This window comes from Bos grunniens, chromosome 4 (genome assembly GCF_055505025.1).
Source record: "Bos grunniens cultivar Pamir isolate PY7600 chromosome 4, Bosgru_T2T1.0, whole genome shotgun sequence".
NCBI classification, from domain to species: Eukaryota; Metazoa; Chordata; class Mammalia; order Artiodactyla; family Bovidae; genus Bos; species Bos grunniens.
In genome coordinates, this window is record NC_141168.1 from 59,477,600 (window position 1) to 59,501,320 (window position 23,721).

The window sequence follows — 23,721 nt, forward strand, 5'->3', positions numbered from 1 at the left end:
AGTCAGTGTCACCCATTACTGAGCCCACTCCATACTTTTTGCTCTTCTGTATGATCAGCCTTATCCCTGTCTTGCAGTCCCAAGAGTTTCTAAAACAAAAATCAATAATGATGCAGAAAGGTCCAGCCCAGGTTAAGACATCAGCCTCCCAGATTATCTATCCCAGGAGAGGTGACCTCGCTTCTATGCTACTTGTGCTCTCTCACCTCACCCAAGTTCTCAATGAGCTTTTCCACCCTTTCTCTTGCGTCTCCCTTTATTTTCAGTTTGGTTTCCCTTATGCTGAACAAGTGTGAAAAAGAAAAGAAAGAGAGAAAGAATCTCTATCCAGTGTTAAGTAATTCCCAGTCCATGTTAGACAATGGAAAGCAAGCCCAATGAAGACCTCAGAAAGCCTGATGAGAAGCTATAGAGTTGGATGAATAAGACATGAGGATTGTATTAATAAGATGGACAGCAAGGCATGGGTCTGACCTGGACCACCCACACATCCTCTGATCCAGCAGGGGCATGAAGTTCCTTACAGTATTTTCTGGCTCTCCTTGTTTGCAGAGAAGGTTCATCAACAAATTCAATCTAAACTTGTGCCTTTACTGGCTAAGAGAACATTTGGAAAGGAATTACAGTAATCTAGAAAGCTGGAAAATCCACAGTGGAAAGCAAATTTGAGCCCATAAGTGAAACAAATTTGAGCCTATAAGTTTAAGCCAAGATGGTGTTCCTGGAGAGAAATGTTTACTGAGAGCCCCATATTATAAATACCAGACTTCTTATAACTATGTTTCTCTAGTGTGATTAAACGCTAGCCTTAACCAAGCTTAAAGTTAGTCTAGACTGTTTCCATTTTGATTTGAATTTTATGTGCATTACTAACTACTAAATGAAAAACTATTTCCCTTAGAGGAAGGGAGAGGTGGTGATGGATATTATACTTCATGGAACAAATTCAGTCATCAGAATTAATGACTGTTTTTTAAATGAAAAGGAATGGTCATTCCTTCTACTCCCTTGGAGGCTTGATCTCATAATGTAGGATCATTTTCTCACATGATGATTCTATCTTTGAGGGTTACCAGTCACTAAATATCTGTAGACATCAGAATTACAACACTTACAGGAAGAGTCAGTAACTCACAGGCAAGAGTTTAAGGTTTCACCTGTGTTATGACCAGACAGAGTTAGATAGAATGATCCTTTTTAGTTTGTTTATCTCAGGGTGAAATTTTGCTCTTTAGAATAAATACAATTGTAAACAGTAGTCTCTATTTCTTCCTGACTGATTTTGGCGTGGGATGTCCAAGCAGGGTATCATGGTAAATTGGTCAGTTTGCTTCCTACCTGGGACCATAATTAAAAATAGGTATACGAATTCCAATTTTTTCTTTGGAACAGCTGATTTAAAGCTCTTGAATCAGCATGAACGATCTCTTGGGATATGGTACCTACTGTATTTTCTTTATTGGTAAAGTCAAAACTTTGCTAATAACCAGTTTTTCAGAGATGCAATAGAAATCACAGGAGAAGACTCATAGAACATTTGCTAGCTCCTTGATGAACAGCAATATTAGCAGATACTTAAAGAAAAATCTGAGTTCTGGTCAGATTTCATGGCTATTGGTCATTTTACAAACACACGTGGGGGAACCAGGTTTATTCTAATTGAGTTGTCTTAGAAGCTGAGGGCAGCTGGTGGAATATTTAAAGTGTCAGTGAAAAAATGGCCTTGTCAGTCAAGTGGCATTTTCCTTCCCCCATTTGGGAGGTGTGGTAGAGATGAAGAAAAAGGACATCACCTGCTCAGGCTGGCATTTCCTGAAAGGAGAAAAAAATTACTGCCTCTGTTTAGCTCATAACCAGTTGGAGGATGAGTCAGCGAGAGACAGAAAAAGTCTTTAAGGTGAGCAATCATCTTTTGGATCTGGACTGAGGCTGTCAGAGTGGAGAACAGACAGGTCTCATGTCTACCCTTGAGGGACAGGGACCCTCAACAGTCATTTGCTCTGTCTCAGGGTGTAAAATTGTGAATTACATATGAAGGTAATATTTGTGATGCTCAAATGCAGTATAGAAATGAGAGCAGAGATTTTCACGTGACTACTGAGACTGCAGATTTAATAAATGACTCCATAGAGTTTCCCAGGAGGTGCAGTGGTAAAGAAACTACCTGCCAAGGCAGGAGACACAAGAGATGTGAGTTTGATCCCTAGATTGGGAAGATTCCCCTGGAGGAGGGCATGGAAACCTATTCCAGTATTCTTGCCTGGAAAACTCCATGGACAGAGGAGCCTGGTGGGCTACAGTCCACGGGGTCACAAAGAGTTGGACATGACCAAGTGTATGTGTTGGAGGCTATGCATGGAGATGGATCTGGGAGTGGATGCACCTTCTGCCTGCCCTGGAAAAATGCTAGTCTAACACTGGGCGTCGGTGAAGACGTCACCACAGATGTCCTGAAAAGTAGATAGAGATTCCAGCTCTTTCAGAAGAGCACATAGCTATTAAATGTGGGATGCTATATCAGATGTTTTCAGAGGCAGATCCCAGGGTACCATTTCCTCTGTCTCCCCTCTCCCTCCCACTGCGTCTTCTCTAGTGGAGACTAACCTCATATGGAGAAGGCAAAGAAATCCCTGTACCAAAACTGGCCCTTCAATATCAGGAAATTCAAAAATTTCAGGAAATTCCTTGAACTACTGATGAGAACTGACAAACAAGGAGAGATACCTAGGAGGTTTCTCAGTAAGATGGTCAATCACCATGTTGATGTGGCATGTTCAGTTTAACTGAAACTTTTAAATTGCATTTATTGCTGCTCTGAGGATAAGAATGTGCTGAGGAACCTCTGCTTCCAAGCATGTGGAATGCTGGTAAGGATGGGGTCTGGGAGGAAGCTCTTTTCTCTATCTTTCATGAAGAGAAGGACTGTTCTGTTTTGTTAACTATATTCCCAGCACCTGTACAGCACATAGGAGCGCTTAGTAAAAATATGATGATTAAGTGACTAAGTTCTTAATCTTGGAGCATTATCGGATCCCCACTGATTAAGTTTTAATGTGTGTATGGATCATCTGTGGATTATGTCCAGATGCAGACAGACTCTGATTAGGCAGGTCCTAATTAGGAGTGGGGCCTAGGGCTCTGCATTTGCTGTATGGATCCTGTTCATTCTGAACTGTGTATTAAGTGGCCAGGGTATGAGAGAATGGTGCTCTTTCCTAGGTGCTGGTTATGTTCCAGGCATGGCATTTAGGAGGATTATACATTATTTCACGCAATCATCACAAAGACTTGTTATGTAGATACAGTGTCTCTGTTTCCAGGTCTGGAAAGGAGAGTTTGAAAATGTTCAGGGAATTTCCAACAGTCCCAAAGATAACAAATGACAGAGCTAGAGATTACTGTGGAAATGAGAAAGTCTCTAGTGAAAGCTAGGCATTATTATATTTTTAAAAACTTTATCTACATTCAGGGTTGGTGATGATCAAAGATTACTTAGTGGTACATTTGTTTTCACCAGGAATTCATTAATGAGGCTTTAACTCTGCATTTTAATGAGGGGTTATTTATCAAAATGTCTCTCCCCATGAGGGAAATATGTATCACCTAGGCAGGAAATCTAGTTAAGAGAGATCAGTCTTGTTGAAAAGATGTTCAGAATTGAAGTACTAGAGTCTACAATGCAAAACGTGTCAGCTAATGCAACATTTGATAATTCATGATGGCCATCTGCTTCATCCCAGATGCTTGGGCTGGGGGAACTGGGGGTGGGGAGATAGAGATGATAAACTCCTTATGAGAAATCGTCCATCCTTTGCACATACTGCAAAGCTTTTCGTTAGCATCATCTCAGCTGGCAGTCAAACAACAGAGGCTTTTGTCTTGTATAACAATTACTTAGAAATGAAAATGGGACTGGAAGGATTAAAGTCAATAGATAATAATTTTTCAGAGTCAAGATGTAAAGGATAAATCCAGTAATCATGCTTGCTTTCTTGTGACCGCTTATCAGTGACCCCAGTGTTTGGAGAGAGTGCTAGAAAAGCAGCAGCAATGTTTTTTCCCGAAAGCTGGGATATGGTTTGTCCATTTTACCATAGGCATCTGAAGTCCCTCCCTTGGAGACTCTGATTTGTTTCATCATGTGAGGGGGCTGGGAATCTGCCTTGCTTTGAGTCCTTAGGGAATCCAGTGCCCATGAGAAGAGACATGGGCTTATCCCTCAGGCCTGTCACATCCTTAGCCCATTCATAAGCAGGGCATTACTAAACTGTCAAGAATAAGTAAGATGATTTCACTGACCTGTTGGCTCCCAGCCCAGAGCCGTTTCTGACTGGTCACTGGATCTATTGCTGCAGGGATTCTAAAATAATGGTGAAATAAGGAAGCGATGCTAAGCGTCCACCTTTCCAGAAAGAGTATCATACTTTATTTCTTCCAATACTCAGAGCTATTAATGTGTCAGGATGGGCAACAGTGACCGTGTCCCTGCTACTGCCTGTTTGCTTGTAAACAAACACCTTGCCCAGGCAGGCTCTAAATGGTGGCTGCTGCTTTTGTCTTGTGTCAATACCTAAACCAAGCAAAACTTACTTTCTTGGAAGTCGAAATCTAAGTAGAAAAGGTCGAAGTTCGTAAATTTCTGGCTGGTTGCAATTTTTTTCAGCGTTTTGGAGAGTTGTTCTGCTCTCTGAATACAAAGGAAACAGGGAGAATTTCATGAAACCTAGACTTGGGCTTTAGGGAGATAATTCAGGCAGAATAAAGAAATCAATAGTTCCCACTCCCACCCCCACTGCAAGTCATCAGCAGAGAGCAGCTCTGCATATTAAATTCTGTTCATGCACAAATGGCCAACTGTTAAAATTCATTAGGAACCAAATCAGTGCAAATTAAAGTAATAAGATACCATTTTCTCCCCATGGTATTGTCAAGGAAAAGATGAACAATCGTGATAATAAAGAGTATTGCCATGGGATATGTGATTGAGAATGTCAATTTGTTTAACCTTTCTAGAGAACGGTTTGGTGATATGGATCAGATCTGGTGTACTCTTTGACCTAATAATTTTCTAGGAATTTATCTTAAGAAAATAGACATGCCACACAAAGACATACATTTTTATATATAAAAAGGTTCATCACAATGCTATATATCATAGTGGAAAATTAGAAACAACTCATATGTCCAACACCAAGGGATGATATAAACCATGATATATTCATGCACTCTGTATTCTAAAATGATTACAAAATAACGATGTAGAGGAATAATTATGAACATTAGAAGGTATAAAACAATACATGTGTTCTGATACTATGCAGGCAAAGTCCCCAAAATATGAAAGTAATACTGGAAAGACATACATATTAATTTTGGGTGGTGAGATTTTGAGTGATTTTTGTTAATGTTTTTTGTATTGTTTTACATTCCAAAGTTTTAAAAAATTGCAACATATTTCCCTTGTAAAAACTTTTAAATAAATTCCTTACAAAGAGATTATTTACCATCTGTGAAAGAAATGTGGGAACCTTTTTCAGAGAAGAAAGGAAGGCTCTGGGGCATCTGGTCCTCCCTTGCCTTGGGAGACTTCCAGCTCTGTGTCTACCTAACCTTGCTCACTTCTCTGATTCTACAAATATGTCTAGGACAAGCTTTCACAGACATCTCTGTGTGTGCGTACATGCGTGATGTGCATCCAAGAGAGGCACACAAAGAGAAACTGGCAAGATGACAGGCTCAGGGAGGCAGAGTGGGGAGACAGGGCACCCCACATTCTCTTGGCTCCTCAAGCATCCAAGAGTTTGAATTTGTTTTTTTTTAATTCACCACCTTGGAGGACATTGCCCTGCCAAAACCCCACCCCCAGTGAAAGTCCTGCAGCAAACACAGGGAGAGAATGCTCAAAGATGGGATCAAAGGACCCACAACAGCCCTACCTCTGAAGTGAGAGTCCGCAGCGTCTTGTTGGAAGACATCCAGCCGTGGCAGGGGCTGACCTGAGAGCAGGAAGACACTTTGAATACAGAAGAATGGTGCGAGTCGTGGGAACATGACCTTGGAAGCAGTCAGTGTGAGCTCACCTGGAGACAGTTGAGGAAGGAGTAGAAGTGCGCGTAGGTCACGTCCTTGTTGAGCTGGCCTGGAAAACAGAGGGATCTGGCCTGTGGCACGCACTCAGAGATACAGCAGCCAACGAGGGACCCTGATGGGTGATCCTGCCTCCCTTGAAGGAGGCTGGGGTCCCCAGGGATCTTCCCGGGTTTTGCACTTGGTATTGCTCTTGAGGAAGCCTAGGTTTTCCTTCTTTCTGAGCTCCCTAGACATTGAGACCCAGAGTTGGGGAGAAGCCCTAAGGAGTTCACTCCCATCTTGAGCTCTTGTCATGGGCTAGGGCAGGACTCCAGGGAGAGGGATACAGGGCACCATACGGACCAGAACACCACTAATGAAGGACTTGGCAGAGCAGCGGGTTTCTCCCGGCAATGGTATCAAACATGGGGCCCAGGGAGCATGCAAGGTGTAGTTGACCAAATCCTCCTTTTGTGTCTATGAAACACTGAAGTCTGACCCAATTAAATAAATATTCCAATTATGACAGGACAATCGAGTGTCTGAAGGTCTGATCATGCTCTATTTTATAGTTTGGTGAACTGAAGGTTTCCGCAAGTGCTTGGGCAGCCATCGAATGGGAGCAGCTAATGTTATACCCCTTCAGGGCCCACAAGTTCTCTTACATGAGCCCTCATTCATAGATAGGCTCTATTTTTGGTGCTTTTGGAGCAAGTTAAAGAAGTACATAAGAATAAAGTGATAAGCACCAAATGCAAGCTCATGCAGAGTCTTTCCAAATATCACCTCTAGATCCAGAATCTGGGGGCATAATTTATTTTCTCTTCACACCTCCCACCCCTGGCCCTTCCACCATATCCCCCGCTCCCCACCCACTCCCTCCCCTACTTCACCCCAGAGGCAATTCAACTTTCATGCTGCAGCTGGGACACAAAATCCAGGCTCTCCCGCATTTCAGGGGTGAATGACTGATGTCTTATCTATTAACACTTCTCTCACGCCCGAAAAAATAAAGGAAAATAATAGGGCCTATCTCGGAGCGAAGAGAAAGATTGAAGGTGATAGAACACAGTCTTATTTTTCACTTATACCTCAGTTCAGTTAGACTGAAAGATAGATTCAATTTTCTTGTCTTAGGGGAAAAATATATTATGTCTCTGTGTGGGTGAGTGAATCCCAGGACTGGAAAACTGCAGGCTTATTATCGCCATTAAAGTCACAGTGACATGCGGGGCCTTCTCTGTGCTCCGAAGGTGTCTGCGTTTTCACATTTTAGATGAATCCCAAGCCACTGGCTCTTGTCTTCACTTTTATTTTATGGACTCCACATGGAGCTCTCAGCTCCCATCTTTCTCCAAGATCCCGCTCTCCGTCACTGAGTCTGCTTTCCCTCTGTGTGTGTGTGTGTCTGTGTGTGCGTGCGTGTGTGTGTGCATGTACTTTTGCAATTTGCCTCTTTTCTGCGTGTGTCCCTGCCTGTCTCAGCCTAGCCCAGCTGCAATGACTGACACCTCCAACCTGCATCGCCACCCTTAACTCTCCACTGCCGGGAGGCCTTGGCTCTTGCTGACCCAGCCCCTGAGTGCCAGCCTTTCCTCTGCCATCTTGTTTCTTTGTTGGTACTGGGGCCATGTAACAAACCTTAGAGAGCTTGGCTGGGGCCCTGACAGCCTGCTTGGCCCTGACTCTCACCCAGTGGCCTCTCTCTGTCTTTCCCCTGCCCGGTGGCTGAAGTCTCTTCAACCTGCCGGAAGTGGCACCTCATGCCTGATCACAAGAAACATTTCTACACCATCTTCTTCCTCCTCTGAAAGACTGGACTTCACTGATATCCACAGGGACTGGAGTTTATCCTGCTCCTGGATGCTGGAGAAGTCATCTGCTGTCTCCCCTGTGGGGGCTAAGCCGATCCATAGTCTTTCTGCGTCCCAGCTTACTCCCCTCTTCTTGCTATGCTACTGCCGAGGTCCCAGCAAACGTTAGGATGAGACTACAAGGCATATCCTCCTTCTGGATCATCTCCTAGTCCCTTTTCCTTCCCCTCTATCTCCTGGCTATTCTGGTTCTGTGTCTAATTGGATCAGGTTGATGGAGAGGAAGTTCTTAGGTGAGTAGGTAAATCTGTGGATGGGATAAGGGCATATTAACTGTAGTTAGAAGATAAATAGGAGAGATGTAATGGGTTGGTTTCCCTTCTCTCTGGTATTTCTGCCTATTAAAGGTTAGGGTGTCTGGGTCTGGTCTAAGATCTTTGGATCTTCGTTCCCACAAGACAGGAACCAGCAGTGAAGCAGGTTAATGCTGGGTCAGTCTCAGGGCTTGGTTGCTTTGCCCAGGTTAGGGTGAATCTCATCTTAATCAATAGACAAACACCTGAGTCTGGTTCCCGGGTCATAGTGCTCCAAAGATTGGAGGTGGAGCAGAAACAGAATGGAGACGATGCGAAGGCAGCAGCCCCCTACTCAACCATGTCATCTTACGTGAGTTAGGAGCCTGCCAGAGGAGGAATGAGGATGCTGGGTAAATCCCACCTCCTTCCCCAGTCTGTCTAGGAAGGACCCTGATGCTTCTTGAGGAATTCAACACTTATTTCCCATGGCAACCAGACAGCAGGGATAATTTAAGATATGAATAATAACTGAAAAACATTAGACATTTTAGGTGGTTTCAACTTTCTCCCTAATTGGATCCCCCTCCCCCACCCCAATGCACCAAACTAGGGTTGTTTATATAGAACACACTTGTTCCACCTTTTGCTTTAGTGCTGTGAAATGCTAGTCTAGATCAGCGGCTGGAGGGAGGCTGTTTGAGGATAAGACAAAGCCTAGGGCTGGGTTTCTCAGCCTTGGTACTGTTGACAGTCATGGTTGTGGAGGGGCTGTCCTGTGCACTGTAGGATGTTTAGGAACATCCTTGGATTCTAACCCTTGGATGCCAGTAGCACCTGTATCTCCAAGTGTGATATGGTGGGGTTGGGTGGGTAGTCCCTGGATGAGAACCACTGGCTGAGAGAATCCTCCAAGTGATTGAGTTCCTGACCAATCACCTTTTTCCTCTCCTTGCTCTCTTCCAAATTATGTAGAGTCATTTGTAAATACTATGGTTGAGTCAAGGGAATTGCATGGCATATCTGAAAAAACTTATGTATGCAGTCTAACTTCAGTTCATGGAAAAGGAATGGGATTTGAAGTCAGAAAACCCAAAGTCAAGTCCCTAGTGGTGTGAGAGAGTAAATTGGGAGCACATTTCCCCTGCCTCCAAGTTCCCTTCTCTAAGCATTTCTTAGTGTGGGTGAAATCTAGGAATCTGAAAACATCTGTTGTGCCATGCTTAGTCACTCAATCATGTTCGACTCTTTGGAACCCAGTGGACTGTAGCCTACCAGGCTCCTCTATCCATGGGGATTCTCCAGGTAAGACTACTAGAGTGGCTTGCCATGCCGTCCTCCAGGGGATCTTCCGAACCCAGGGATCAAACCCAGGTTTCCTGCATTGCAGGCGAATTCTTTACCATCTGTGCCACCACGGAATCTGAAAATATCTGTTAGGGGAACTGAAATTTTCATCCCCAATGGCTCAAAGAGATATTCTCAGCCCAAGTGGTTGTCCTTCACATGTCCAGGGCAGCCCAGAATGGAGTAAAGTTCACTGTGTAATCACACAATCATTTCTTCAGGGTGTGGTCGAAGCCATGTGAACAGGTGGAACATGCTTTCCTTATGAAAGGCTAAACTATGTTTTCTTAGACAACAATAACATTCATAGTATATTTCATAACTGAAGAAGAAAATTACTTTAGTCCGTTGGTAGGGAGTGTGGTATGTGGACATCTATCGTCCCCCAGTAAGGGGAACTCAGTGAAGGGATCAGAGCCCTTTGAGAGCTGGTTAGAGAGTCTCTGCTCTTTTCTTGTGTGGGGAAGGGTGGAACTTGCTGAGGGAGGTAGTAGGGAGGTTAGATTAAACAGGAACTGCAGGAAGAAGCAATGGCAAGCCACTCCAGTACTCTTGCCTAGAAAATCCCATGGATGGAGGAGCCTGGTAGGCTGCAGTCCATGGGGTCTCAAAGAGTCTGACGCGACTGAGCGACTTCACTTTCACTTTTCACTTTCACACAATGGAGAATGCAATGGCAACCCACTCCAGTGTTCTTGCCTGGAGAATCCCAGGGACAGGGGAGCCTGGTGGGCTGCCATGCATGGGGTTGCACAGAGTCGGACACGACTGAAGCAACTTAGCAGCAGCAGCAGGAAGAGGACATGAGAGGACTGAAAAGACACAGGGATGTTACGGATGCAAGGGAGAGCTCTCGCCTCCACCCACTATGGAGGACACAAAGGAAGGAGTTTCGGGTCACCCCGCTCTGAATTGCTCATCTGACTCACAAGAAACTGCTTGTACCTCCAGGGTTGGTCTAAGGAGGCAGACCTGGCAATACCAGGGAAGGGACAGTCTCTTTCCATGAGAGACTGGCACAGGTGCTGTGGATATGGGGCTGAGATGATGGTCCCCAGGCCTCTCCCTGTAGATGCCTCTCTGAGAGGCCTGAGGCCAGCGCTTCCCATCTGCCCTTTGTTTAATTTTCTCTAGTAACACTCAGCCTTCTCTGACTTTTGGAATCTTTATCCCACTGTAACCTAAGCCTATGCTGGCTGAGATTTTTGACTATAATGTTCACTGATGGTTACACAGTGTCTTGAACAGCACATAGCATACAATGAGTATTTTTTGAAAGGACATTCTTCCCTGAAACACAGAAAAAGAACCCTGCTACACCCAGGTTACATATACAATAAGCTGTGCAACATTTGGCAAGCTACCCAACCTTTCTGAGCCTTAGTTTTTTTTCATCAATCAAGTGGAATGAACAGAAACATTTATCCTACAGAATTGTTTTAAGGATCAGTAATGGCAGCTCTTCCCAAGGTGAATTACTACTACTTGCCCAATCTTTGTAAAGCAGCATCTGGAATGCTACACATGCTATCAGAAATTTCCTGGAACTTTAAAGCATTTCAGGGCCAAGAACTCCAAGAATGTAGAAGCAGGAACCAAAGCTTCTGGAGGACTGTGTTCTGTAGAACTCCCAACTGGTCACTAGAGTGCACAGAAAGTAAAAGTGAAAGTCGCTCAGTTGTGTCTGACTCTTTGTGACCCCATGGACTATACAGCCCATGGAATTCTCCAGGCCAGAATACTGGAGTGGGTAGCCTCTCCCTTCTCCAGGGGATCTTCCCAACCCAGGGATTGAACCCAGGTCTCCCACATTGCAGGCAGATTCTTTACCAGCTGAACCATCAGGGAATCCCAAGAACACTGGAATGGGTAGCCTGTCCTTTATCCAGCAGATCTTCCTAACCCAGGAATTGAACCAGGGTCTCCTGCATTGCAGGTGGATTCTTTGTCAGCTGAGCTACCAGGGAAGATTCAGGGTGCACAGAAGCCATTAGAATTCCGGCCACCAGGGGCGCTCACCACTGAGGTCTGGAGAAATCCTTCCCTTGGACTTATTTGTCCCCTTTCTGTCTCTTGTTTGGACTTCGTTGGCTTGTTCTGTGTTCTGTATCTCACCTTCAGCGAAGGAGTTTCCTTATTTAAACTCGTACCTTTCAATTTGTCCAAATTCTTTACTAACTGTGTCTGCCCTGTCTGACTTTGATATGGTTCTGGCCACCTTTGGATACTGACCTTTAGATCCTATACCTGGGTACTCTCTCCTTGATTGGTTCTGGTGACATTTAAGGTGTATTCTTATATAGTTGAGCTACATATATTTGAATTATGAATACACTGACATTGTTAAAGAGTAAAAGAATCTCTGATACCAAGAGGATGATATCTGTCATGCAAATGATCCCAGAGAAATCTTCCATCTGGTAAGCCATATAAAATAACATGACTGTCATTTGGCAGGTGGGAATCTAGATACTGCAGAGTCTGCATGACCTTGGAGTACAATTTCTCAGGAGTGGTCATTTCTGGGAGAGGATCAATATTCCTGTTGGCAAAAGAAACAGAAAACATCTTAGTAGGTTATAAGGATAAATGCATGCAAATACACTTCCCTGCCCATGACACACACACTCTCTCTCTCTCACACACACTGATTATTTATTTGCAAAATATTTCTGACTTTAGGACTCTCTTGTGATTAGGAGGGCCACTGACAGGTCTGGCCTACGAGTTGTGAGCAGCAATGGCATTTGTCATGTTTGGTTGTATGAGAGCCAACATACATCTGTGTCTCTTTTGGGTCTCTAGGATACCCTTTCTCTTTGCCATGGGCCTGAACAATGTTCTAGAAGGCAGCTGCTCCACCAATGAGTACCGGAACAGGGCTCCATGGTGATCCTTGATGGACAATGTAGTGTGAGTGAGTAAATATTTATTGTGTTATGCTATTAAGATTTTAGGGGCTGTTTGTTCCTGCAGTATAATGTCACTGATCCTGACTATTGCACACAGTTAATGGAATCAAAGAAGTCTGGTACTGCTTATTATTTGTTTGGCGCTTTGAGATCTGCAACTTGGCCTTTGAAATTTTTCATATATATCATAGTCAGGGAAACAGACTTTCACTGCAAAATGAAGTGACATTATGTGTCCATACTACATCCTTCCTTTCTGCACTAAATGTGAACTTTCATGAATTTCCTGATAGACTGCTATTCCAGACTGTACCCCTGCAACAATATCTGTCAGCAGACAATTCAAATTTTCATCACTGCCTTTCTCTATGTGGTAGTGCTTGTGCTCTATAGAGGATATTTAAAATTTAAAATTTTATTTTTATCTTTTTGTTCCATAAAAGTTAGTGAAAACAGAAAATGAAAGTATTGAAAGTAGTTATAAGAGCATGGTCCTAAAATCAAAGAATTTAAGACAAACATGTAAATCATAAGTGAATTAAAAGTAGCAAATCTGTATAATAGGCTCCACAGAGTGAAGTAAGCCAGAAAGAAAAACACCAATACAGTATACTAACACATATATATGGAATTTAGAAAGATGGTAATGACAACCCTGTATGCGAGACAGCAAAAGAGACACAGATGTATAGAACAGTCTTTTGGACTCTGTGGGAGAGGGAAGGGGGGGATGATTTGGGAGAATGGCATTAAAACATGTATAATATCATATAAGAAACAAATTGTCAGTCCAGGTTGGATGCAGGACACAGGAAGCTTGGGGCTGGTGCACTGGGATGACCCAGAGGGATGGTATGGGGAGGGAGGTTGGAGGGGGGTTCAGGATGGGGAACATGTGTACACCCGTGGTGGATGCATGTTGATGTATGGCAAAACCAATATAATATTGTAAAGTAAAAAAATAATAATAATAAAATTAAAAATAAATAAATAAATAAATAAACAACAACAACAAAAAATAAAAGTAGCAAATCTTTAGCTTCAATGAGACATTTTTTAATTTAAGCTGGTTGATTTATTTTCATTTGTCTTGGAAAAGAGCAAAGAACAAAGATAAGAAATGTAAAAAATACTAGAAATAAATCATTGAAAATTTCATTTAAATCTCCCTTCTTTTCTTTGTTTCTATCTTTTTTTCTTGTTATGTTTAAAAGGCAAGGTACAAATAGGGATTCTAGAACATTTTTTGGATTTAATATCTAAGCCTACTATTATTTTTGCACAACTGATTTTTGTACAAGCCCTAAGTACACATCAAATTTGACTTAAGATACTAACCTGCATTAACCTGGGAGAGAAAATAGAATTTTCTGATTTTCATCTACTCTTTAGGCTTTAAACTGCCTGTTGTTAATCTAAATGGAATCATGTTCTCTAAGTTCTTAAAATTTCAGATTTACCTAATGATCCTGTCTATGGATTGAATAGCATCCCTCAGACTGTGACCTTATTTGAAAACAGGGTCTCTGCAGATATAATCAGTTGATACGAGATCATACTGGATTGGGATGAGCCTTAAATACAATCATTAGGGTCTTTTTAAGAAGAGGAGAGACGCACGTGTAGGGAAGAAAGCCATGTGATGCTGGAAGTGGAGACTGGAGTGAGGCTGCCACAAGCCAAGGAATGTTGAGGATTGCAGGGAGCCACCAGAAGGATGAAAAGACAAAGAAGGATTTTCCATAGACACTTCAAAAGGAACCTGGCCCTTCCCACACCTTGATTTTGGACTTTTAGCCTCCAGCGCTGTGAGAGAATGTTTCCTTTGTTTGAAGTTACCCAGGTTGAAGTATTTTCTCACTGCCACCCTTGGGCGTTAAATGCAGATTCTAAGCCAGAAAAAGTAAGTTCATGACTCACAGGTTGGACCAGACATAAGAGACATGGGAAGAGGGAATAGAAAGAAGTCCCGGGGGTATTCATTATTGTCACTTTTAAGGGACCTGCTCCTAAATGGATATCGGTGTTGTCATTTTGGAAGGAATTTTTCAAAATGTATCAAAATTTGAAGTTGGCTTAACTATTAACCTTGATTGACATTTCTCTTTTGGGAAATTGTCCTTTAATAATGTTTGCACAAATGTGCAAAAATGTACATACAAATATTGCAGCATTTCTTGGAATAGAATAAAATTGGAATAACTAAAAAGCCTGGCTACCTAAATTATAGTACACCCATGCAGCCATTCAAAGGAATGAAGTATCTAGATAAAGGTGATTGTTGCATATGGCACATTCTGAATGTACTCAATGCTACTGAATCATTCACTTTAAAATGGTTAATTTTACAATATGTGAATTTCATCTCAATAAAACAAAATTTTTTAAAAGAATAATCTAAATGTATTAACATGGGAAAGACTGATGAAAAGTATTGTTGATCAAAAAGAACAAATTGCAGAGCACTAAGCATAATAATATTTCATTTCAATGAATATTAATCAGCCTGTAAGTTAGAATTTGAATAGAAAAAAATCTGGATGCAAATACAGGAAGCTGTCTCTATTGGTTAGCTCAGAGCAGGCTTGTGCGGGCTGGTAGGGAGTGACTCTGGCATAACTCTCCCTTCCTAAATCCTGTATTATTTGAACTTCTTACAACAGATGTTATTTTGTGATCAGAGAAACAATCCAAATGAAAGGGGTCCTTGTATCATTTTATTCTTTCTAAAATAAGAAAGAAAACTGAGTTTTAATGGGAGGGGCAGAAAACATTGTCATCTTATGCCATTTCCGCTCTATTTATTTCACTTGGCCAAATAGACTTTTCGCATTGTTGCTATCCCGAGGGTGACAGACTGAGCATGCGTGTGAGGGTCACATGGGCCAGTTGTGACAAGCGTCATGTCCCCATCCAGAGGAAAAGGTGGAGCAAGCCTGATGTTTGGGGCGTTTGTTGCAGTCGGTGTATATGCTTCTACACTAGGTAATGAGTTCCTTGGACTTTGTGCTAGAGATAGGAGGAAAGGGAAAAAGATGCCCATTTTACAAAACCCCAGCATGTAGAATAAAATTCTATATTTATGGTTTTTATTACTTTGGGAAAAATTATATGGTTTTATGAGCAAAAAGGCTCTGTAACCTACCAAAAAAAAGTACTCAGAAGAATTTGAGAATAGGTTGCCTACCTACTAGGGGTAAAAGACTGGTAAGGCTTGATTTGCAGATGTCCAAAAGCACTAGAAGGACCCCAGTGTGTGGAGGGGATTCGGGCTGCCCTGTGGGCTTGTTCAGACCAGGAGAATCCACCCAGAGTAACCAGGGTTTACCTTCACTGTGTGTTTGGAGTGCAACAGCAGGGGTTAAACAAAGCAAGTTGGGGTCTGTGTCCTGTCTTCTGTCAGTGGTAAAGCTAGCATGCACACCTGTTAACTTTTGCCTTGGCATCTCAGGTTTTGTTTTTTCTGCTGATACAACAGCAATATGGCACAGAGCAGTTATGCTGAGTAAGCCTCTCCAACCACCTAAAAGCGAGATGAGTTAAGAGGGAGGAAAGTCTCCCAAACTCCCTCTTTAATGATTCTTTTTTGGTCAGAGACACAACCCTGATGATAAAGAATCTCAGCTAATTTGCATTTATGAAAGGGCACTTCACAAAATAAGAAAGCTTAACCAAAATGGCTTGAAGTCAGAATAGAAGCCATGATGCTTCTGCAGTCTCCAGTCATCTTTGCTACATCACGTACACCTAGATAATTTACATGTGTGCATTGCTAGGTATACCCTGTTGTAAGCATAGCAAGCTCGGGCAAGTTCAGAAGGGTCTGAGTCACAGATGGTGGGTCACCTCTTCTGGATGCCATACAAGGTCCCTGTGACTCTGTATCTGAAAAATTCTCAATGCCACTTCTATCTGTGTACTCTTTGACTCATTGGAAAAGACTCTGATGCTGGGAGGGATTGGGGGCAGGAGGAGAAGGGGACAACAGAGGATGAGATGGCTGGATGGCATCACTGACTCGATGGACGTGAGTCTGAGTGAATTCCGGGAGTTGGTGATGGACAGGGAGGCCTGGCGTGCTGCAATTCATGGGGTCGCGAAGAGTCAGACATGACTGAGCGACTGAACTGAGCTGAGTACTAGCATTTTAGTGATCAAAGAGTTCCAGTGGTTTGGGAAACACCTCCCAGGCCTTGTGGGCATGCTAAGTCACTTTAGCCATGTCCCACTCTTTGCGACCCTATGGCCTGTAGCCCACCAGACTCCTCTGTCCATGGGATTCTCCAGGCAAGAACACTGGAGTGGGTTGCCATGCTCTCCTCCAGGGGATCTTCCCAACCCAGTAATCAAACTCGCATCTCACGTCTCCTACAACGGCAGGCGGATTCTTTACCACTAGCGCCACCTGTTGTCAAAGGCTGACTGGGCTGAGCTGAAACTTTAAACTTCCCCAGGATGCTCTGGAACCCATGTCAGATCCACTTTGCCATCCTGGGTTTGCCTGCCACCGTGGTGCTTGCATCCTTCTTCACTCACTGGTGAGCTCACACCAGTCACTCGTGGAGAGGTGAGGGGTTGCGGGGACAGAGCTTAGGGGAGAAATATGAAAACCAGATTGAGAGACATGATGCTCATGCCAAGAAAATAACGAAAGAAAAAAATGGTGCCCAGCACATCCTTTCACATGTCAGGACCACAGGGGTGGGCTTGGAACAGACGATGAGCCTTGCCTTTGGGGTGGCTCAGACTCTGTCCTCATCCTAATGAATTGTGCCCGATCATGCAAAATAAGCCTCATGACTTGGGTGCAGGGCCAGCCACCATCATTTCATTAGCCTGGCAGGTGTTTCAGCCAGATTGCACCTGGTGGCAGGTGTGCCCCTTCTCGAGGAAGAAGGCAAACAGACTCTGCAGAAAACATTGCCCAGAATCAGAGCAAGAGCCCAGAGACTTGTTGTGGTTGAGTGTTCAGATTTCACCCACAGCTAGTTTTGTGCTTTTGAAACATCCAGGTAAGAGAGGGCTTCCCAGGTGGTGCTAGTGATGAAGAATCTACATGCCAATACAGGGGATGCCAGAGACACAGTTTCAGTCCCTGGGTCAGGAAGATACCTGCAGTAGGGAGTGGAAACCTGCTCCAGTATTCTTGCCTGGAAAATTGAGGCAGCCGTTTTCTCCAGGCCCGCCAGTTGTAACCACATTATTGACTTCCCACCCCAACTCTTTGAAAAGGCCTCTTGACATAGACGGGGAATGGGGTGGGGACTCACTGGGCCCACATTACCTGATGCATAGAGGTCCTGGGGCCCTTAAAAGAGTATGTGGTCTGGAACATCCTGGCTGGTTGAGAAACTCCTTGGCCACCCACACTGCCACTGAGGAGGCTGGGAGAGAAAATGCCTCTGAGCAGGAGTTCTGTCCCTTCCCTTCTCTATTGGTTTTCTACCCTTGATTGGATGGAATGGATTGTTTTCTGGCAGCTGAACTCCTTGGAGTCTGTTATCTATCAGCACCTTGGCTGCTTCCTCTTAATGCAGTGCTGACCAGCTGTCCTGGATGACATCTGAAACAACGGCACTGCAGAAAAATGCTTTGCAGCTGGCGACACAGATGACCTCTGTAGGTGGCCTTGGCTCTCTCCATTAGGTAAAAGATATTTAGTTTATAATTTCTAGGTCCACTCTAAAAAATGGAATTAGATCCATTTCTGTGGCTAGTATTATGTGCTTATATATATGTATATGTATATCTCTCTCTCTCTATATATATATATATATTTATCACATTTCCAGTAATTATGATATTCTTTTCAGGGATGTCGTGTTGGGATATTGGGGAAGGTTTGTGGTCACCCTTTATGAACTTGAGGCCCTTGAGGCCACTCTCATTTCTCAGCACTCCTATTGCTACCCAAGCCTCTGCTGCTGTGGTTCACTCATACTTGCCCTATTTCCAGGAATTTTTTCTGTATCACTCATATTCTGCAGTTTTTGAAAGCAATGATAGCAAAAGCCCAAGTAAGCTGGGTGAGTTTAAGCCAAATCAAGTAGAGTTACAATGACAAAGCTAAATTTGTCTATTTTACTCTTTTTTCTTGAATTCCTGATGCTAAAAGCTATTTTCCAATCCTGACCTTCATTCATTTAACAAGTACTTATTACCTACAAGAGTTTAAAGAATAGAGAAAGAAGCAGAGAACTATCATCATCACTAAAAAAAAAAAGAAAAGAAAAAAGTCAAGCAAATATCCTAAAAGGTTTTTCAGGACGAACTTATTATGCAATGTGTTGCTGGCTTGAGCTTTTTATGAAATCACTTTGCTCATTTGGGGTAATCTCCTCCACCTTGATGTTCTGGCAGATGGGAGGTATAGTTGCCATCTGTCTTTATTTTTCTAACCCCTCCACAGGACGTTGCAAAATGGGCACCGTGGGGACACCCCACACAGCCAACTCTATTCTTTCACCCAAATGCTTACTGTTTATTTGCCCAGACCCCCCGGGGCAGGTCTCTGGCTGATGTCTACCTGCCCTTTAGCTCCTTGGAAAAGGAAGAGCAGGGCCAGGCTGGAGGGACCTCTGCATGTGCAGCTCCTGCTGAAAACATGCAGTTTCAGGGATTTGGGGCTTTTGCACTATAAGTCTTTCTGCAGGTGTTTTTTACTCAGTATAACTGGCTTGTTCTCTATCCCCTCCCGGGGGATAGGATCCAGAGATTGGAGGGGCACTGGCTGATCTGACCATAGGTTTTTTTCTGTTCTTTGATGGGACTGGGGGCTGAAGCTCATTGCTTTACCTTTCATAAGCTCTTTGAGGTCAGGGATGGTGGCCTCTTTGCCAGTGTATCCTAGAGCCAGGCACAGAGCTTGGCACATCGTAAGTGGTCAATACATACTTTTAAAAGCACGTGCATAAAAGAAAGCAAATGAGACAAGTATGGACTGTAGAAAGAACACAGAATTTAGCCAGAGAACCTTGCTGGGCTCTCATCTTTGCTTCTCACTAACTATGGAAGTAAGTTTCTTAATAACCTTGCTGAAACGGTTTCCTCATTTGTAAAATGGAGCAATAGCCCTTGCCTCTTAGAGCTGCTGTGGGGATGAGATGATACAGAGAGTGGTGTGGCTCTTGGCTCATGGAAGGTTTTGGGGGTGTTTGCTATTTACTGGAGACTACCAGGTGGCTCATCACAGAGCTAACTTGGGTCCCCAGAATGTAGCCTTGGCAGACTTGGGATTCTGGGGAGAGTGGTAAACCAGCCTAGGGGCTGCCAAGGCAGGGCACATGAGTATCTCTGGGTTGCAGAATGGAATCTCCTGCCCTGAACTCACTTCACTGATTAGGCCTCCACCTCCTTCATCATAAGAGTTCTGAGGCTCTCATGGAGGTTTCCATGAGGGCAAACACAATTTCATAATATTCAGCCATGTTTTTAGCACAAGCTTAAAAAGCTCTTGGTGAGTGAAGTACAGAAAAGCAGAAGGTGGGCAGTGAGCAGGGTGGCCTGCTTTTAGTACCCCTTGGGTTGGAGTCCAGCTCTGCCATCCGTCACTAATTGGACAAGTCATGCCCCCTCTCTTGGCTTTGCTTTTCTGTTTTCCAAAATGATGGGTGGGTGGCTACTGGGGAGTTGTTTTAGATCTGATCTCACCTTTTTTTTTTCTTTTTGGCCATGATCACAGGACAGATGGCATTCACATGTGCTGCATATTCTTAGGGGTATGCACAGACTTTGAGAAGCCTTCCAAAATGTTGTGGGGGAACGAAGGCATTCAACATTTTGAAATCACTACTGATATTAGCAGTTTAGCAAAACCACTTTCTTACTATGGGCCATGGGCACAGATAGGATTGGCTGTGAATCATGTGTAGGTTTCTTTGCAAAGCTCTAAGTCTGTGCTATCTCAACCACACGAGTAAGTAAATCAGAAGATGAGTGAAGAAGCTGTTCTTATGGGATAGCTGTGATTTTGCTTTATTTTATTTCAAAAGTCACGCTTCTCAGTCTTGGATTTTTGGCTAGCAGCAGCATATTTCTTGTGATGTAATTCAGAGTTGATCATGACACACCCATTTGTTGTGAAGCAGAGCAAAGAATTAATGGGATCAGATATTTTTCAGAGGGTCTTTCAGCTTTACAGGTTGATTCTATTGAGTCGACATGTGTCCAGAACTTGTTAAGATAGGGAAGCAGGCTACTATAATGGAGTGGAGATGAGGGGAAACTCAAAGAACCTTCCAAACATTTTTTAGTAACTCACCCACTGCAGACATCATTTCCAATCATGGCATATATGACAATGGCTGGATAATCCAACAGCTGGTTCCTAGATAAACTGAGAAACCATAGATGGAAGTTGAATATCGAACACTTGGAAACCTAGCTTTGGAACCAACCAATATGAGAAAGAATCTTCAAATGGCCATCCTCTGGGTAACTTTTTGCTATTTTTCTTTCATTCTAGTGTCTCCATTCCCACTTCCCCTCTTCTCTATAATCTTTAACTCACTTCTCCATTAGGAAAAGACCACATAAATACATACCTACATTTAGAGTAGGTTGAAGTCTCCAGTAGGGGGACACGCTACCATCTTTCACAATATTTGTCATCAGTAAATCCAGATCAGTTTCCTGAGGTACTTATGTCCAGATGTGTAGGACATTATGACAGCTGTGGACATAGTCAACTTTGAAAAATCAAGGATTTCTCAAGGTTCCTATTCTGGACACCCCAGGCCTTGCTAATGAATTTTAAGTCAAATATGAGCAAAAACTTGTTTTCTCATTCATAAAGCAGGAATAAGAAGCAGTCTTTTTTTGTCTTTTTCAGATACTTGGGCCAGACCTAAGTTTTACTCACTTTGTATACATTTTTATGACCCTTTTGAAAGTATACATGTAAATTAACCATATCCTGTGGTCACTGGCCCAAGACATGAAAACTTCCCAGTGTTTGGAGAGTGACTAACAAGTTATGGATGTTCAGTATAAGTGGCTACTGGATAATAACAGAGAGTTTTTTTTTTTTATTAATTTTTCAGAATAGAAACCCAACCTAAAAACTTCTTATATCCCTCCCTTTTCCACTTACCTTTCTATAAATCTCTCCAGGTTTTGGGAGGATGCACCTGAATAGTTAAAATTGAGAAAATAATTAAAGTTAATAAATCCAAGTCAGCACTATTAGTATGAGAATTAGACTGATGGACGGAAATCATGGAAGAACCATTATTGTATGGTCAAAGGTCATCCAAACCATCATACTGATGAGAATGACTTTATCCTACAACTTTCTTAATGGGCCTTCTGTTTACTTGGCATTATATTAACATAATCCTAACATTTTTGGATTCATAGATTTAAAGACATTTACTGAGCGCGAATGGGTACACTTTCTAATAGATGTGAGAAAAAAGTATAAATCTATCAGCAGAGACAGAAACTATCCACAGATTAAGGAATGAGTTAGGGAATGAGAGGGACAGTAAAAAGGATTGTTCAAGAACTGCACATCTCCCTGGAAATCCCCATTTAATAGCCTGCTGGTGTTTCTGCTCACTCCTGAGGCTCCTCCTGACTGGCTGGTCTGTGCAAGAGTCAGATTGTAGAGCTGATTTATTTAAGCTCCCATAGTGACACATATCGGAGAAGGCAATGGCACCCCACTCCAGTACTCTTGCCTGGAAAATCCCATGGAGAAGCCTGGTAGGCTGCAGTCCATGGAGTTGCGAAGAGTTGGACACGACTGAGTGACTTCACTTTCACTTTTCACTTTCATGCATTGGAGAAGGAAATGGCAACCCATTCCATGTTCTTGCCTGGAGAATCCCAGGGACGGGGGAGCCTGGTGGGCTGCCGTCTATGGGGATCACACAGAGTCGGACACGACTGAAGTGACTTAGCTGCAGCAGCAGTGACACATATGACTTCATTCCCCTATTCTTGATACCATCAATAATGAATCTCTTTTATGAAAATTGTATTCATTGAATGTTCTTTTTATTGTCAACACTCTGCTAAACACTTATTAATTCATTTAGGCCTTAGCACCACAGTACGAGGTAGCATCGTGTGTGTGTGTGTGTGTGTGTGTGCGCACGCACGCGCGTGTGCTCACATGGGCGTGTGCGCTTGTCTCTTGCATCTCTTGCACTGGCAGGCAAATTCTTTACCACTGTGCCAGCTTGGAAGCCCTAGGCATAGTAGGTCTCCATTTTATAGAGGAGGAAACTGAGGCTCACTTACAGTGACTTTCCCAACGCCACATAACTAATCATTTGGAGAGTTGCACTTCAAAGTCTGTCCCTTCTGTAAGGCTGAGCTCTGGTTCCCTGTGTGACACGGCTTCTCTAGACTGAGTTCACTGTTTCAAATAAGTTCTGTTTCTTTGTCCATTGGAAGATAGTCTGCAGTGATTAGCGAGTAATCCTCAGGTGCGTGGTACAATTTAAGTGGCAAGGGAGATTTTCCTGTAACTTCTAGCCTTGGAAGCTTGGGGGGAAAGCCAGTGGGTTTCTTGTGGAAACAAATGGGCAAAAGGGCAGTGCACAGCTATTAGGAACTAATTAGCCCATGTCCCCTCGAAATTGTGTGACCATGCAGGGTAGGCCTCCTTTTCCACATACAACTAGATACAAGCTATATGTGCAGCATTGATGTTCTCTTGACTGATTCAGGAATTATGCATAATAAATGAATATTGCTTTATTTCCCCTCTCATTGTGGTAAAATATACAACACATAAACATAACCATTTTAATCCTTTTTGAGTGTGCAATTCAGTGACATTAAATACATTTACATTGTTATGCAACGACCATCACTATCCATTTCTAGAATTTTCCCGTCATACCAAATAGAAGCAGTCTCTGATAACACCATTCTATCTTCTGTTGGTATATATTGAACTCTTCTGGGTACCTCAGATAGGTGGAATCATACCTTACTCATCTTTTTGTGTTGGACTTATTTCACTTGGCATAATGTTCGCAAAGGACCTCCATTTGTAGCCTGTGTTAGAATTTCCTTACTTAAAGACTGAATAATTTTCCATTTTTGCACATACCACATTTTGTTTATCCATTCGTCTGTCAATGGGCATTCGAGTTGCTTCTACCATTTGGTTATTATGAATACGCTGCCTATGAACATCGGTGTGCAAGTACCTGTTTAGGTTTATTTAGGTTATTGAAATCATTGGACCATATGGCAATGCTACATTTAATTTATTTTAGGAATCGTCATACACTCTTTGTTTCCTTTTTGTGGTGGGGCTTTCCTGATAGC

The 23,721-nt window shown here is 42.9% G+C and overlaps 1 protein-coding gene across 2 annotated transcripts in view; it reads right to left on the reverse strand.

Annotated features, from left to right (window-relative positions):
• Nucleotides 1-23,721, reverse strand: part of AOAH (acyloxyacyl hydrolase) — a 190,488-nt gene that overhangs the window by 18,361 nt on the left and 148,406 nt on the right. For both annotated transcript variants that reach the window (XM_086396565.1, XM_086396566.1), the window contains 6 exons: nt 21,527-21,563; nt 20,696-20,770; nt 11,893-12,065; nt 6,081-6,139; nt 5,937-5,996; nt 4,591-4,687 (listed from right to left, as the gene is read on the reverse strand). In XM_086396565.1, coding sequence (XP_086252691.1) covers nt 4,591-4,687; nt 5,937-5,996; nt 6,081-6,139; nt 11,893-12,065; nt 20,696-20,770; nt 21,527-21,563 — 501 coding nt within the window. The remainder of the gene's footprint in view (nt 1-4,590; nt 4,688-5,936; nt 5,997-6,080; nt 6,140-11,892; nt 12,066-20,695; nt 20,771-21,526; nt 21,564-23,721) is intronic.